A 16,040-nucleotide genomic window follows, 5' to 3' on the forward strand; every position below is an offset into this window, starting at 1 on the left:
CACTCGACTCCCAAGGTCCTGCACTGCTCCCACCCCCTGTGCAGCAGCACCGCGAGGGGGACGCACAGACCGGAGGACGCTCCCCTGGTATTCCCCTACAGAAAGCTCATTGCTTATCTCATTTCTTCCCCAGCAGTTCCACCCACTCCCATCATGTGTTTACTGACTGCCGCATCTGTCCTTCAGTGATTTCAGGGGAAGTCTCACAGCATGCCCACTGCTGCAATAACACCTGATGCTTACATGGCTCCTGCTGCGTGGGGTGCCCAGAGCGTCCCAGGCCCCGAAGGAGAAGGGAACCAGATTCACTGCCCATGTGGCCTGAAGCGACACGAAGCCCTCACTCCCATCAGATTTTTGGTCAGCAGAAACAAAGCCCAAAGCATTTGTGCAGAGAAATGAAAGCAGTAAGGCAGCCACAAGTGGCCATGACATCGCAGCGCAGGAATTAACCGAGCAATTTGTGCTCAGTGCAGCTGAGATCTCCAAAACTTAATGAAATGTGTTTCCAGTTAAAGGACAGCGAGAGTGATAATTAATGACTGAGGGGTGGAAAGGAATTCCCTGAGACACCCACTCAGCAGGTGTCGCTGGCTATGACAAACCAGGAGCCCTCCCTTCTTTCCTGAGATGCAAAAACCTCGTTAGGTGTCACCAGCCCTCTGCAGGGCAGGGACAGCTGTCCCCCACACAGGTTTCTCTCTGATCTCATGGGATCAGAGGAGCAAGAGCACTGCAGGGCCTGTTTCTGGAGAGAAGCTACCACACGCTGCCTGGGCACGTGTTTTGTGAGCTCACAAACTGGCAAGGTCCAAGGCAGTACGTATCCACCGCGCTGGTCAGCACCAAGGCAGGGTGTGATTACAGACCATCAAGAAATGAGTAACTCTGACCTCTCGTGGGACCCAGTTTCTACCCTGCACTGTTTTAAAGCCGTACCCACCAGCACCCTTTTCTCTTTGCTCTCTAAATGCACAGAAATCCCTGGTGGCTGCCCCGTGTCCAGCTAACGGTGCGCAGCTGGGCCCTCACACAACCACACTGCACCTGAGGGCTCTTCCAGAGGGGAATCAGTTTAGGCTGATTCCTCTGCCAATAAAATACAACCTAAAATTTTCTTTTTTTTTTTTTTTACAGTATCAGTGCATCCTTTTAGTTACTGACCGGGGAGAGGCTTTTAAAAGGGAAAAGGGATGGGGGACCTGCAGGCTCCAAGCCACCCCTGGGCAGGACCCAGGGCCTTGGTGAGTCCCTGAAACTCCCCGCTGGGGACGTCCCCGCAGCTGGGCCAGCCCTGGCACCGTACCTCCGTAGACTCCTCCTGTTCGTTGATCACAAGGAAAGCGTCCTCAGTAGCCTGGCGCTTGGCGTCTGCAATGGTCTGCTCCATGCGAGCCCTCTCGGAGGCGATCATCTCGAAGGCCTTCTGCTCGGCCTCCGCCACGGCCTTCTGCACCTCCGACATGGCCTGGCGCTTCACCTCGTTCACGGCTTCTTCTGGAAGGGAACAGCAGCCTCAGCAGCCTGCCCGAGCCTCGGGGCGATGTCAGCCTGGGCAGGACGGGGGCACGGAGCTGCAGTGCCGCGGCCCCTCTCGACTTGGGACACCCACGAGTGGGGGACACGGGGCTCAGTTGGCGCTGCTGCCACGGCTGCTCCCGCCAGCAGCAGAGCCAGGCTCGGCCCCGCGGGCTCCCCGCCGACACCGTAGGCAGCAGCACCCTTGGCAAAGCCGGGGCCGGGGGTGCGGGCAGCCAGATGTGCACATCCCGGGGCTTTCCTGCAGCTGGCCTTCTCCAGTCGCTGCGGAGCAACGTGCAGCATCTGTGTTTACCTCAAGGGATCTGGCAGCGTCCCCTGCCAAGGTTCCTAACAAACACTTACCAGCTTTTTTCCATATCTCCTCGGTGACGTAGCTCGTTCCCGACCTGCTGCTGAACTCCCGCAACGAATCTGTTGGAACAGGGGACAGGGGAAAGGTTGGCAGAGCCTCATCCCAGCCCACGGCCGGCCGCGGGGTGGCTGGGGAATGCCCGGCTGTGTCTGGGGACCTGGCACAGACAGCGGCCCGGCAGGGTTGGGTTAACAGGCTAAAACTTGAAACAAAGGATTCCTACAGTTAGGGCCATTCATCAAACACTTGGATGATAAATTACAACATTTAATTAGCGCCCTGCATAATTTATGATGCAGTATAACCCATTTCCATCTCCCGGTACTTTATAACAACAAGCAATACTTATAAATACGTGCCATCAAACATCTGCACTGCCCACTGGCTTGGAACATCAATCTATAGGAGCAGCAGTTTACATTAAAGGCAGCACTTTTCATTCCCAGGGGCAATTCAAAGACTCGAGTGGATGGACAAAGCGTCCTGCAAGCTCCCTGGCAGTGAGAGGTGTATACATTCCCCAGCACCCAGGGAGCCAACCTGACAGATGGGGACGCTCATACGAGGATCTAAACACAGAAACCTTGTACTGTCTTCTATCCACATCTCTTTATTTAACACTTCAGAGGAACTTTCTGAAGGGTCAGATGGCACTGGCAGAACGAAAGCTGATTCATGTCAAGGGCTGTGAGGTTATTTAAGCTCGTGGCAGTCTGCAGTGTGTCCGGGGAAGCTTCCTGACATTTAGCTGCACCTTCTCGCAACAGCAACAGAGCCTGGAATTGGCTCCAGGTTCCAAGGAAGGGAGAAAACATCAACAAGGCTCCCGATAAAACCAGAAATGGTGCCACCTTCAGCAGCACAGGGCTGTAAGTACACGGGCTGTGCTGCACCCAGGTGCTGGAGGGCTAGGGGCTGGCCGTGCTCCTTGGGTCCCTACCCTCAGCAATCAGATGGAGCCCAGCGTGCTTGGGCTCATCTCCCTGACCTCAAGCTCTGCACGCTTCTCCTGTCCTCTGCGCTTTTCACAGTTCTAAAATTGTTCTAAAAGAAGCCGTCAAGCTATTGCAGAATTTATTTATTTTTAACCAAAAATTAAGTTACCTCCTTTCGGTGAAACTTTAAAAGCCATTCACAATTTCAAATCTGAAATTCAGATCTGCATGATATTCCCAAAGCAGGGCAAGGGCTGATTTAGAAGCAGGATTTTTTTTTTTTTTAATTTATTCTTCCTTCCATTTACGCACTTGCTCCCACACTGAAGTTTCCACATACACAATCCTCCCTGTTGCTTCTGTTTAGAAGTGCTATGACTGAAATCAAACTGAGTTAAAACCCTAAGGGTAAATTAAGATTTAAAGCTGCAACCAGCAAATGCTCATTAACATATTCTATTTTAGTTGCTTTTTCTCGTGTACTTGTTATTGTTTTCCTACGAAATACTCATTCTCACTGCCTGAGAACTACCAAAACTTGTTCAATTGCAGCTAAATCTAAGCTGGACCCAAATTCAGGTGCTCTTTTGACATGCAGGAAGATTCGCTCGCTCTCTTTATGTAACTTACCCAACTTGTTTGTATTACACCAAATTGACATCTTGAGTTTGACATTTATTATTACTGGTAGAAAACATGTATTTTCATTTTTGAATGAATGAGATTTTTTTTCCCAGCACTTGCAGCAAATGCTTTTGGATGGAGATTAGAATTCCCATCCAAATGCATAAAATCAGCACCTTGAGCTTGGATTTTGTGAAGGGTAAAAAGCCCTTGCCTATTGGAGGGGAAAAAATATTCAGTTGCAATGAAGTTAATTGACTCATGATAGGAAAAAAAAAACAAAAACATTTAAAACCTGAACTAGAAGTAGTAGTAGCTCTTACACCAGCCTCCAGCATTTTCAGAATTAGCAGGTCCTGCCCTTTAAAATCCTTTATGCAAGACAGGCTGGAAGCAAAAGAGGAAGGAAACCAACAACTTTTCCTGCCCAGCTGGGTTCTCAGCCTTGGAGGATCCTGGTGTCGAGCTGCACCTGCTGACCAAACCCAGCCGAGGAAGATGCTCTCCTGGCACCAGCAGAAGCTGCTGCCAAAAAGTGCCTTCACACTTCAGCAAGCGCTGGCTCCAGGAGCTCACCCAGGAGCTGCCACGCGGTCAATGACTCGTCTCTCTTCAAAGCTTTGAGAACAGTTATGCACTGATCGAGATTTATTTATTTTTTAATTCTTCAAGGTCAAAAATAGTTTGGGTTCCAATGAAAATTGTGTTCTTGACTGGGGAGAGTAATGGCAGCTTTTCATCTACAAGGTAATGCTCAAAATTGCCACGATGATAGATGAATTATCACAGAAAGTGATTTACCAGCGTGAGTTTTTCCCTATAATTTCGTTAAGGGAAGTCAAGCTGATCTTTTCAGTATGTTCTATTTAACAACTCATTATCAGTCTAAAGAGTTTTAGAGCCAGCATTTGGTCACCATGCTGGAAAGAAGAAATCATTAGCTTTTTTTTTTTTTTTTTTTTCTTTTTTGGTAAATTAAAAAGTTCACAATTAAAATGGAATCTTTTGAAATTAAAACTTTGCACACATTCTTTTTTTTTTTTTTTCTGCACAGCAGGTAGTAAGAAACGTCAGCCAGAGGCGGGTCTTACCGCTGCTGATGGAGTCGGAGCTGCTGGGGCTGTGCTGCCTCGAGCCCAGCTCGCCGCCCGCCTTGCGCGTCTCGGCCGTCTCGCTGCAGCGCCTCTTCCAGTAGTTGAGCTCCTCCCGGTCCGCCTCCTGGCAGCGCCGCAGCACCGCCATGGAGCGCCTCGTCTTCTCCACCATCTCCATGATGCAGTTCAGCGCCTGCGGGGAAGGACCAGCTTTCAGTTTTTCTGCCTGCCGACGAGGGCTGCTCCGGGATTTCTCGCTGGAGGTACCCGGGGGGCTGTGCCGGGGAGGTGGAAGGTGAGTCCGTGCGGAGGATCGGGGTCTGAGCGCGGCGCTGCAGAGGGAGCAGGGCCCGAGCAGGCCCCTGAGGTGGGTCCCGTACCCACACACGGAGTGCAGGTGAGCCTGGACACAGCACGAGCTGGGAGGGAGGTGGTGACACCCACACCGCTGGGCTTTGGTCACCATCAGGTGTGGCTGAACAGCTTTAGGGCCCTGCTCCTGAAGGTGGAGGCGAGAACAAACCGGTCCCTAAGGGAACAGTGTGTCCCTGCAACGCACTCTTGGCCAGGGGACAGTTTTTTGTGACTTTTATGACACGTCTGTCTCTGACCTAGAGGAATTGGGCTTGGTACCAGCTCTCTACAGCCACATCCCAACTCACCACATTTAGCTATAGGGCTTGACACCCACACAAAACATCAGCTTTTGGGTATAAGCAAGCACGGGGACCCTCTGCATTTATGATTAAAGCTGAATTTCAATCCCCTCTCTGTAGGGAAAATGCTCCAGTGAAGAGCTTGGACCAGCAGCCTTGCTCAGTGCAGAACAACAGGCTCTGCACAGGGTCTGCCAGATGTACCAACTCTTGTCCATACCCAGCTGTGACCCACAAAAGGCTGGCAACCCAGGAAAAAAAGCTTTTAAAAAATAATGATGGGGTTGGTTATTCTGCAAATTCCATATACTTGCTGCATATAACACATCTGCATGCCTGGTGGTACAGTGCTGGCCTGGGCAGCTGCAGAAAAGACCTTTATAGGGACAAGGCTGGGCTTGGTTGCTCTGACAGCCATGCTCTAAAGGAGAAACTCCCCCGCTCAAGCATTGAGTCCAGGCTGGGTTTGGCTTCCACTGCCCACGGGCAGAAGAAAACTACCAGGACACTGCTACTGCTCCTATCTGCCCTCCCCACCATCGACCTTCCTGTGGTGGCTTGCTCATCTACTTGGAAAGTCTGGACATGGTACCAACAAGAAGAAAATCACAGATCGGGGCAGGTGAGTGCTGGGTTGTGTCCCACAGAGCTTCCCACAGCTCCCAGTGCTCCTTACATGATCCAGATGCTTCCACTCATCAGCCCACTCTCTCTCTGTCAAGCGGTGGTCCACCAGCTCGTCCTGGTACCCTCCATTCAAACCTGCAACAAACCACAGCCACAACAGGGGTTAGATGGACCTTTCAGAGCTGGAGAGGTAACGTGGCCCTGAAGCAACAAACAGAGCTGCATTTCTAACCATGTACAGCTGTGATTTCAAACACTTCCCAAAGAGAAGGCTAATTGCATGCTGGTGCTTGTACCCCTGCTTGTGTCACCATCTCAGAAGTGCTACAGTCCCCTCACTGGACCTGACTCGCTTGGGAGGGCAGTTCCCTTTTTATAAAGCCGTAGGAGCTCAGAGCTGGTGATTCAGGCTGCCCTGTTGGAAACAGAGCTCACCTACACACCCCCTGCAGGGCTGGGGACAGAGGAGGGGGTCAAGCTCCGTTCTCTCCAGGCCTCACACAGCTCCTGGCTGAGTCACCTCTGAAAAGTTCCGTTCTGTTCCCATGGTCATCATCTTTGCCTGCTGGGTTGGCTACGCTCAGAACAAACACCAGGTCCTTCCTCCTCATCCTCGGTGGCTCCATCCTTTATACAGACAGAGGGAAATACCCGCTCTGCCTCTCAGCCTTCCTGCTTCAAACCTTTCAACGTTAGGTGTTTTCTCTGAATTCCCTGCTCTCAAACCTTTCAATGCTAGAGGTTTTCTCTGAATTCCTTACTCTGATCTTTTGGGGCGTGCCTGGAATTACCCAGCTTTAGGTGTGAGTGGCTGAGCAGGGGCCAACCAGGGACAGACTCCTCAGCTCCACTGCTGGACCTCGCAGCTCCCACAACCTAAGCCCGTCAGACCCTCTCACCGAGGCTGCTGTGCCTGTCCCGAATCTCCCTGTGCTCCAGCATCTTGCTGGGGTCTCTGTAGAGGTGGGAGGTGGCGATGTCTTCCAAGGTGTAGTGCTGGAGGGGCGGCGGGGTGGGGTGGAACTGCCCGCCGGGGTTCATCAGGGGGATGCTGAGGGCTGGGCTGTGCCGCGGCGCGGGGCTGATGGTGCACACCCGCTTGGCCGGGGGCTCCGTCGGCAGCGTCTCTCTCTCGAAGCTGTTGTCTTCTCTTCTGCAAGCACACCGACAGACAGGATTCGTTAGCGCCGCATCAACGTGCTCAGAAAGGGAAAGATGCAGAATTGGGGCAATGATGATTTTACTGGGGGGTAAAAGCAGGGAGCTAAACCAAACATGCTCAACTTGGGAACAAATCCACGAAATGACCTCGTTAAAAAAAAAAAAGTTCAAAATGCCTGAGTGTTGTGATTCATCTTTCCAAGCATGACCAAATTAAGATTTCACAGTTTTTATAAATTTGATGTGTGCTCCACATAATTACATAACAACTTCTTCTTGGAATAAAAGTAGTGAAAATGAGCCGTATCCCTCCTAGCACTGACAGTGCCGCCACTCTCCGCCTTTCCAGCCCAGGTATTTCAGTGACCATCTACTGAACTAGTCCCTCTGGGGCAGAATCTGCCTGAAAGCCCTCAGAAAGGATCCCCAGCTGAGCTCTCAGTGCAGGAGTACTGTGAGGAGAAGCTACAGCCACGGACAGCCAGCACTGTCTCATTCACATAGCTGTTATGAGTGCTAAGATCTTACAGTTTGGCCCTGGACGCCGCTACAAATTTCGTTTCGCCTTTGCTGCTGTGAAAACCCACGTCTTCAGGAACTTGGCAGTGGTACAAGCTCTTCTTACCTGTCCGGGCTGTGCCTCTTCCCGTTGCCATTCACCTCGATCAGCAGCTCGGAGGAGTCGGCTGGGGAGGCGGTGGTGGCGTTCAGCAGGATGTGCTCGTGCTGTGCCAGGTACTGGGACGGCGTCTGCTTGGCAGCCCGGGCGCAGTGCAGCAGCTCGCGCTGGAGCAGAGGGAGGTTGGCCTGGAAAACAGGCAGGGCTCTGCTTCACGCGGGCTGCACGGGCATTTGCTCCGTACACAAAACCCCTGCGAGCAATAAAAGGTGAAGCCTGGGCCCCCGCTCAGTGCGTTCCCTCCTGGGATGCCTGCGCCGTGCAGATCTGCCTGTGTGATCTCAGCATGATCACAGCACCGAGCTGCTCCAGGCACGCTCCCTGTGCCAACACCCCAAATATTCTAGATCTGAGCACTGGCAAATCAGATTATTGGATGAGAAGGTGCAGCACAGAGCTTGGTTTGTCTCACTTATCCCTGACACGCAAGCAGACATACGTGGCACTCATTACAACGTTAGCTCTCCGTGAGCCAGTCGCACATGGCGATCGCTATGGTCTGCGCAGTCTGTCTTGGACTTCAACAAAATTGTTCTGGTGCTTGAAATGAGAGCTTTGCTACTAGTGACACGCTGCCAAGTAGCACAGACCAACACACAAATTGTTAGCAAGCCCCACCAGCTCACTGTCACCTTCAGAAAGGGGATCACAAACGGCCTTAGGGGGAAGTTCGTCGCCTCTTGCAGCTTGCAGTGAAATTCCTCAATTGTCACCGTTGAGTTCTGAGAAAAGAAATTAAGAAATGAAATGACAATTTGCTCTTATTTTTAGACAGTTGGGAAACAGCTCAAAATGAACAGAACTGGAAGGGAGACTGCATCTGCCGTGACAGGACTGACAACGTTTGCATCGGATCCCGCCTAGCACAGCCAAAAAGACTCAGGTCAACGGAGCAGAAAGCAGGGAGATCGACCACACCAGGCAAGGCGTGAACATGGCACGCAGCCAGGCGCTCCCAGCTCTGGGGTGGGAGGCAGGGACCTGCTCTGGAGGCAGTGGGACCCAGCTGCCACCTCCTGCACCCTGCCCAGGTGGCCTGGGGCAAGCCAGGGGAGCCAGGCAGTGGCTCCAGCTGCTCTGAGCTGCTCTCCTTCCCCCTTCCTTCCTTTCCCCCTTTCAGCTCAGCTCATCTCACCTATCTGCCACCCACAAAGCGACTGCCAGCCTGCTGCTCACCCCAGCAGCACGGGCTCCCCCAAGGCTGTTTAGGCTGTGCACTCCCTGGACAAGCAGCATTGGATACACTGCACCTACAACGCTCGTCCCTGCAGCAGTAATTGCTGTCAGGGGTGAGAAGGATGAGCAGGGAACATGAACAGCTTTTCATTTCCTTTCCAAAGTGGTAAGCTAAGCTACTACCTTACACCCACGGAAATATACAGGCCTGCCTGCTTTCGGAGGCAGCATTTTGCATCCAGTGCTCAAGTTCTGTAAAAACCCGAGGCTGCATCCAGCCTCACATTTGTTCTGCCCATGCCAATCTGGGAAGCAGAAATACTCTGTGCCTGCAGTCCAGCCCCATTTGCTGTGCACTGAGCCTCAAGAGCAAGCCTGCCAAAAAGCAGAAACCAGCTCAGGAGCTGTGCTGGGTGATGGTGCAGCTGGGCTGGTGGCATGGTGCTGTGCTCCAGGGCCTTGGCTAGGCTCGCACAGAGACTGCACAGCCATTTCTAGCAGTGAATTTGTGAATCTGCAAGTCTTAGATACAATCCTGCAGCCAGACCCATTCTTTTCTTTTTTGAAGGACGCTTTCAGCTCTCCAAAGATGCAAAGGGACAGGAGGCTATACATCTACTGCTTGTGCATGCTATATAGCCTCAGCTATTGCAAATCCAAGGGCAAAAGCTGCACAGAGGTGTTATTTACCAAGCCCCTTTTTGTCTTTGCACCCTCAGACTGTCCTAAACACGAGTATGACCGAATGACAGTTTGCACAGCCACCAATTTCTTTGTTAATGCAGGCGAAGCAGCAGAGTATCAGAAGCTGAGGCCTCCAGCTGCAATAGCACGTTTCCCATCTCCTACAGACCTCGGCAATGGTTCACCCTGCAGTGCTGGTGGGGCTGCGCTAAGCTGCGCGGGACAGCCCATAAAGAGGAAAGAAGCCCATTAAATACACTGGGCCCAGCACCGTGTATCAGAACTGAAATGCTTGAAGCATCAGGAGGTTCTCCACACACTCCAGACTTAGAACTGGACTTTTGGAAAGGGGTAGATGCAGACACTACCCCCACACGGCATTTCCGGAAGCCCCAAAATTCAGCATCCTCCTTCCCCTCAGAAAGATGTGCTTTCAACGCCCCCACACCGTACTGCAGAGCTGCAGGAAATAGGATGGGGCCCTGGGCATGACAGGCCCACCAGTTACCCACAGCGGGTGCACAAGCAGTGGTCTGCAGTCAGAGGTGCTCTCAGACAGAGCAGCTTTCAACTTCCAACTACCAATTTTCCAGAAGTTGTAAATCCCTCCTACTCTAGGCTTATGGGGTGCAAGGAATTAAATGTTTCCCTAGCAGAAAACTGCAGTCTCCTCTGACCTGTGTGGAAGCTTCACCCAAAACAGCTAACCAGGAAGCACAGCACAGCCACAGCTTCCAGCAAGGATGGCAAAAAGCCCCAGACATGCAGCTTTTGTAATCAAGTTCAGTCCAAAATCTTCTGGGTTTCCTTAGGTTCAGCTGCAGCCGGGCTCATGTCAAAGCAACGCAACCGGCCAAGTAGCTTTTGAAACCCACTGAAGACGAGAAATAAAAGTCAGCGAGTTTACCAGAAAGCATAAACACTGCGGAGCCGTGCTTGTAAAGACACACGGGGTTGTGCAACGCCGGCACGTGGCGGCTGCCAGGATCCCACCGCTACCATGCTTTTGCCACAGCAAAGCCCCCCCGGCCGCCGTGTGGCTCCGCGGGGCCGTGCTTGGCCGTGCTTACCACTAAGGCCAGGACGAGGGTCCGGACCTTCTCCCCGATCTCCGGAGAAATGTCGTTGCCGAACTGCTGCAGGGTGGTGAGGAAGCGCTTCAGCTTGCTGAGCTGCCGGGCCCCGCAGGTGGCGGGGAGCTGCTGGTTCGTCAGGGAGGAGGAGGAGGAGGAGGCAGGGCCGTTGCCGAACCGCTGGGGGGGGGACGGTGCCCCATTGAGCGTCGGGGGGGAATGGTTTATCCCGTTGGGCACTGCAAGGCAGAGAAAAAGTGTTATTGGTGTGAGGTGGGCACGTCCCCAAGGGCTACTGTTTAAGAGGATGGGGATGGTCACCAGCAACGCCCCAGCCGATCCAACCATCCCTCCCGGCCACATCATTTATGGGCAGCCCGCAGTGCTCGCCGCAGCCCGGGACCTGCCGACGGGCACCGGAGCTCAGGTGCTGCGGGGGGCTGGCGGCACGTCCCGAGGGGCTCCTCCTGCCCATGTGCCCAGCCGCGTGCCTCCCCGGGGCCTCGCAGGGTGTTTCACAAACACGCTTGTTTTCCCAACCTGGTCCCATCTGCGCCTTCGCCTCCTCCAAGCAGAAAGCATGTTGAAACAGCCTTCGGTTGGGGAAGTTTGGGAAGTCCGCGAGGGATTAGAATAAATTGTTGACATCCCCACGCTGCCGTTGTGCAATCTGAAGTCGTGTCTGGGAAACGGTGGAGAGCAGCTGTGCGCTTGGGGCCCAACTCCACACAAACCCAGAATTTTAGAGGTGAAAAGTACACCATCTAAATAGAGATTTAGCTGACGCACTGGGTTATCCTTAAAAGCCCAGACCCAAAAACTTTGTGAAGGCGAGCGCTGAAGGACACCAGAGCCAATGCTCTGCCCTCGCACCCTGGCATGCCCGGGCGGGGGAAGGCGTGTGCTGCTCCTGAAGTTTCACAGCACGTGAGAGATGCAAAAACTCCCACCGCAGCCTCACAAAGATTGCTTCTTGGCTCCTCCGAAGAACACCGCCGGTTTGGGGTTTTCAGAGAAAAATACGGGACGTAGCCGAGCAGTTAAACCGCCCTGGGGCACACCGAGGGTGTGCAGGCTCCACACACCTGGACCTGCCGTGGTGAGCCCGGGGAAGATGAACCACAGTCAGTTAAGATCCAAGGGAAAGATAAGGCTGAAGAGACCTTCAAAGCTGGCTCGTGCTAACCAAGGGGTGAAAGGCTTTTTGGGGGCATAACGAAGACACGTCCCTTTGCACGCACAGGGACGATGAAGTGAAGGTAAGTTCTCGTTTCAGATTGTGAGGGCAGAGGTGTAAAGGCAAAATGAGCTCACGCCTTGTGCTATGGATCAATGCCACTTGGGAACTTCTTGCCCACACCGGCCTCCCCGAGCCAGTAAAGGAGCAGAGATGTCCCGCAGAGACACCGCACGCACCCACAGGATTAGCAATAAGGGGTGTAGCAGCCAGCACTGAGCTGGTTTGAAAGGACAAATACTCATAATGAGCATTTAATTCATGATACAAACGTTATAAACGTGGGGCAAAGCCACCCAGGAGGAGCTCCTCTCAAGCAGAGGCGGGCCGCTCAGCTCTGTGCCCTCTGAAGGCTGCGGCTGAGGCACTTTGCCCCATTCTCTATTTCTCTTCCTCTTTTCTTTCACAGGAAGGAGGAGGAGAGCATGGGCTGCTCTGCGTGCAGGCAGGAAGGAGCAGGGGCTGCAGGGGCTGCAGGGGCTGCCCAGGGCAGGAGGCAGCAGTTGATGAACTCGGGCGCTGCTGTGGCAGCCCAGCAAGCCGGGGCTGTCTTTGGATGGACGCAGCTCCAGTAACTGCTCTCAGCATTTTTAGGCTCACCCTGTCTGACCCTCTTGCAAACTGGATTACCGCAGAGCAGCTGGCAGTTATCTGATCCTGCCTATCTCCAGGATCTGCTCAGCCACAGACCACGGAGCCTTACCAGGTCCTGGGCTCCAGATGAGAAAGCAGAGCTGAAGCAAGCGAGAGCAGGCTGGGGAGACAGCACACAGACCCTGGTGGAATTACAGGTGTGAGGAGGAACGGAAAAGTCATCGCCTAGGGCTACACCATTAAAACCTGCTTTAGGTACTGAACAGCTTAAGACTTTCCTTGTTTTTCCAAGCCTTCTGTTACTGATTCGCTGCCTGCACGCAGGCAAAGCCTTCCTCTAGCGTGCTCCTCCTCGCTTACCCACGCTGTGGGCTTTTGCAGGGCAGGGTTCACACAGCCTGGCTCTGACCAAGACCCTCAGGCACAGCTGAGAAGTTAAAAAGCAAGAGTAAACTTCATTACAGGTTGCAGCTCTCATCTCTCCTGAAAAGAGGCAATTAAGTCATCTGGAATCAGCAGATTCAGGCTACTTGGGCCTTAACAGTGTGTCAAACAACCTGATTGGAAAAATTAATTTCTGTCACTTTGCTAATGGTCTTTTTCTGCCTTCGCAAAAGGAGAGCCATTAAAAAACCCTCAGTGTATAAAGATGGGGACAACGTGTCTGGCGGGATAACCCAGTGATTAGCGTTATTGCCAGCATCACTCAATACATTAGTGAGTGTCCTGAAAGAGAGGCTGAATTGTAAATCTGCGAAATCCCCTGCCAACACGAAACTGTGAGATAGCCCAGACACCACCGTGGATAGCAAAGCAACACAGAACCAGCTAGGGAGACTGTCAGCACGGGGAACAAAAGGCAGGCAGAGCCTGAAAAATATGTATGTGCCACTTGTGCGGGTAAGATAATTTCAAGCCCAAATGTTAAATAAAATGGCTTTGCTCTGGAATAATGCTTTTAAGAGATGATGGCTTAAATGTTGTATAAGGGGGAAAAAAGAGCTTGTGCTCTTTCTAGGGTGTGAGAAAAGGCTGTTTGGGGAAGCCACCTCCAAGCAACAAGCTAGGTGAAGGAAGCTGCTGGCATGAGGCTGCTCTGCGGCTGGGCAGGGCAAGGATGAACTGCAGCTTCTTAGGAAAGATTATGAAGCAAGCAGGGAGAAAAGAGAATTTGGACGGACAGCAAGGAATTTCTGAGGCTGGGAAATTAAAAGACGAAAACTTTCTAATCTCAGCTGCAGAAATGCTGTCTGCAAAGCAAGATACAGCAGAGTGGGAATTAACTCCTCCAAAGATACAGAGAAAAGCCCAGCTCTTGGCTCCTTTGAAGCCAACCTGATAAAAAACTTCAATTTCTTAAGGAGTTCACTGCAGAAATCAGGGCTGCACCTGCAAGGAGAGTGACTTGAAGCGACTGCAGCAGCACTGGGGCCAAGGGAGGAGCTGGCAGGTGCTGGGGGAACATTACAGACCCCATCACACATCCTGTGTAAGCAGTGAAGCAGCGGGATGCCCCCAGCCCTCGCTCCATTACCACCACACGGCACTGCCAATGCTCGCCATGCTGGCTAGCGGCCCTGGCAAGCAGCTGAAACCCCACTAGTGACTTCTACAAGCCAAGTTCCCTCCTCGCTGGATTTAGTCTCGTGGACAAGCAGTGTTACTGGTGTCTTACGTGCAGCTGGGGTGAAGGACACGGGCCGGGGGCCGCCGGGGTTGACGGGGGGCAGCGGCGGCATGTTGGGAGGAGAGGATCTGGACTGAATCTTCACTTCCACGGGCGATCCGGGCATCACTGGCACCCTCTTCTCACCAGCAACTGTACAAAGAGAATGTGGTAATGTTATTGACAGTCACAGACAAGGATTTCCCTGCTGAGCTCGCGAAGCAGAGTTGTGGTGGTGAAGATGGAAGGAGGGACAGTCACACAAGCCTGCCCGGCTGCTCTGCATAGAGACAGGAGCAGGGCATGGACCTGTGCAGGTGGCCACACACCTGGGGTGCAGTGGTCACCCCAAGACCCTGGCACACAGGCTCGGGATGCTGATATTCACCATCAAAGTCTCTCAACCATACTTTCTCACCCCTCGAGCCCAAAAACGCTTCCACAAACATTTTCCTGTTTGCTTTGCTTCCCCTCGTCCTTTAAATCCCCTCGGTACTCCCAGGTACGCCCATGATGGCTCACGGGTTGGTTGCACGTTTGGTTTTTAAAAGCAAACTCACAAATTGAGCATTTCTGCCCCTTCTCTCCCTCGTGAACGCCGAGCGCAGCCTCCCCGCGCTGCACAGACGCGGCCGCACACACACGCATGAGCGAGCCCGCGCGGCGACGCAGTTCCTGGCCCACAAGGAAGCACACGGGTGCCTGGAGGCAGCGCCAGCCCCAGCTGAAACCACGGCCCCTGCCCTTCGCCTCCCGCCTGCTGCCGAAGGCCGGGTGCCCAGGCAGCGCGCACCGCCCCGTGTCCGCTGCGCCCGGCCCCGAGGTGACTTCTCCAAAACCTCTGCCAGGTCTGAGCTGTGAGGAGGGTGGCATCCACACCAGCAAGGTACCGAAATTGTCAAAGTGTCTTGAAAACAACTCAACACAAGGCATCTGCAGCCGCTCTCCTGTGTGGGGTCTCTCTCTCTCTAACGCAGCTCAGCTGGACGCGGTGGCTGTGCTCCTCGCTCCAGCATCAGGCTCCAAACTCATCCTCGGAAGGAAACAAGACAGAAATAGGTGCTAATGCAAGCCTTGTTTTGTTTTGTTTTTAAATCCAGACAGGAAAATACTTCTGACACTATAAAAGAAGCCTGAGCATCTCTGAAGAGCAGCACAAACCTCCCCAGGAGGCACTGGGCACCGCAACCTCAGCTGAGCAGCGCGGGGCCACCCGACGCGAGCCATCCCTTCGGCAACGCGCTGACCACTTTCTGCTCCTCCGAGCGACGCCTGTCTCGTTTGATTAGCTCACTAATGAGTTGTGACTGCGTTCCAGCATGCCCTTCACAAAAACGTTGACAGGTTTCCAGCATGTCCATCTGTGCCCTGGTTTGGGGGCGGTGTGGGGAGGGATGGGGCTGCCAGTTGTCTTTCCCTTTCCCTTCTTCCCCTTGTGTGCACGCTTCGGGCCACCTGCTTTTTGGGTGATGGAGCCAAGGGCCCAGAGGAGCAGCTCGATGTGGTGCACCCATCAGCACCCGGCACTGGCGAGCAGCGGGGCCGGCGGGAGTCTAGTGGGAGAGCTCCCCTTCAATCCAGCCAAGAAGAGATGAAACTGCGAGGTTTGGATGCTCGCAGAGGGCGAAATGGAGCAATTTTCTTCGACTGCTGTTGGTAAGCAGAGACATCTGGACCTGCAAAATGGGTTTGTGCTCCCAGGAAAGCGAACGTCGCTGCTCAGCACGCTGCCAGAGGAGCTCGCAGCGTGTTGCAGGGATGGAGGCAGGCAGCAGAGCGACACGTGCGTGCCCCCTCCCTGCCAGGCACGGCTCTTCTGCCCGGGTCTCCTCCACCACATGCAGCTCTGCTGGCGAGCTCCCCGCTGCGCGATGCCCCTGCCGAACGGGTGCTGGTCGTTCCTAGCATCTGCCTGGGGCTCCTGCCCCTTGCACAGCCCG

The 16,040-nt window shown here is 53.5% G+C and overlaps 1 protein-coding gene across 2 annotated transcripts in view; it reads right to left on the reverse strand.

Annotated features, from left to right (window-relative positions):
* CBFA2T2 (CBFA2/RUNX1 partner transcriptional co-repressor 2) overlaps positions 1-16,040 on the reverse strand; it is a 59,100-nt gene that overhangs the window by 3,640 nt on the left and 39,420 nt on the right. The window contains exons 1-10 of one of the 2 annotated variants that reach the window (XM_032198447.1): positions 14,661-14,698; positions 14,110-14,253; positions 10,601-10,842; positions 8,303-8,392; positions 7,617-7,798; positions 6,730-6,983; positions 5,880-5,965; positions 4,545-4,740; positions 1,885-1,953; positions 1,307-1,497 (exon numbers count right to left, since the gene is read on the reverse strand). In XM_032198447.1, coding sequence (XP_032054338.1) covers positions 1,307-1,497; positions 1,885-1,953; positions 4,545-4,740; positions 5,880-5,965; positions 6,730-6,983; positions 7,617-7,798; positions 8,303-8,392; positions 10,601-10,842; positions 14,110-14,227 — 1,428 coding nt within the window. In that variant the 5' untranslated portion in view covers positions 14,228-14,253; positions 14,661-14,698. Of the gene's footprint in view, positions 1-1,306; positions 1,498-1,884; positions 1,954-4,544; positions 4,741-5,879; positions 5,966-6,729; positions 6,984-7,616; positions 7,799-8,302; positions 8,393-10,600; positions 10,843-14,109; positions 14,254-14,660; positions 14,699-16,040 lie in introns of those variants that run through there. The other variant, XM_032198446.1, reaches the window with a different exon arrangement.

The sequence above is a fragment of the Aythya fuligula genome, chromosome 16, assembly GCF_009819795.1.
Source record: "Aythya fuligula isolate bAytFul2 chromosome 16, bAytFul2.pri, whole genome shotgun sequence".
NCBI classification, from domain to species: domain Eukaryota; kingdom Metazoa; phylum Chordata; class Aves; order Anseriformes; family Anatidae; genus Aythya; species Aythya fuligula.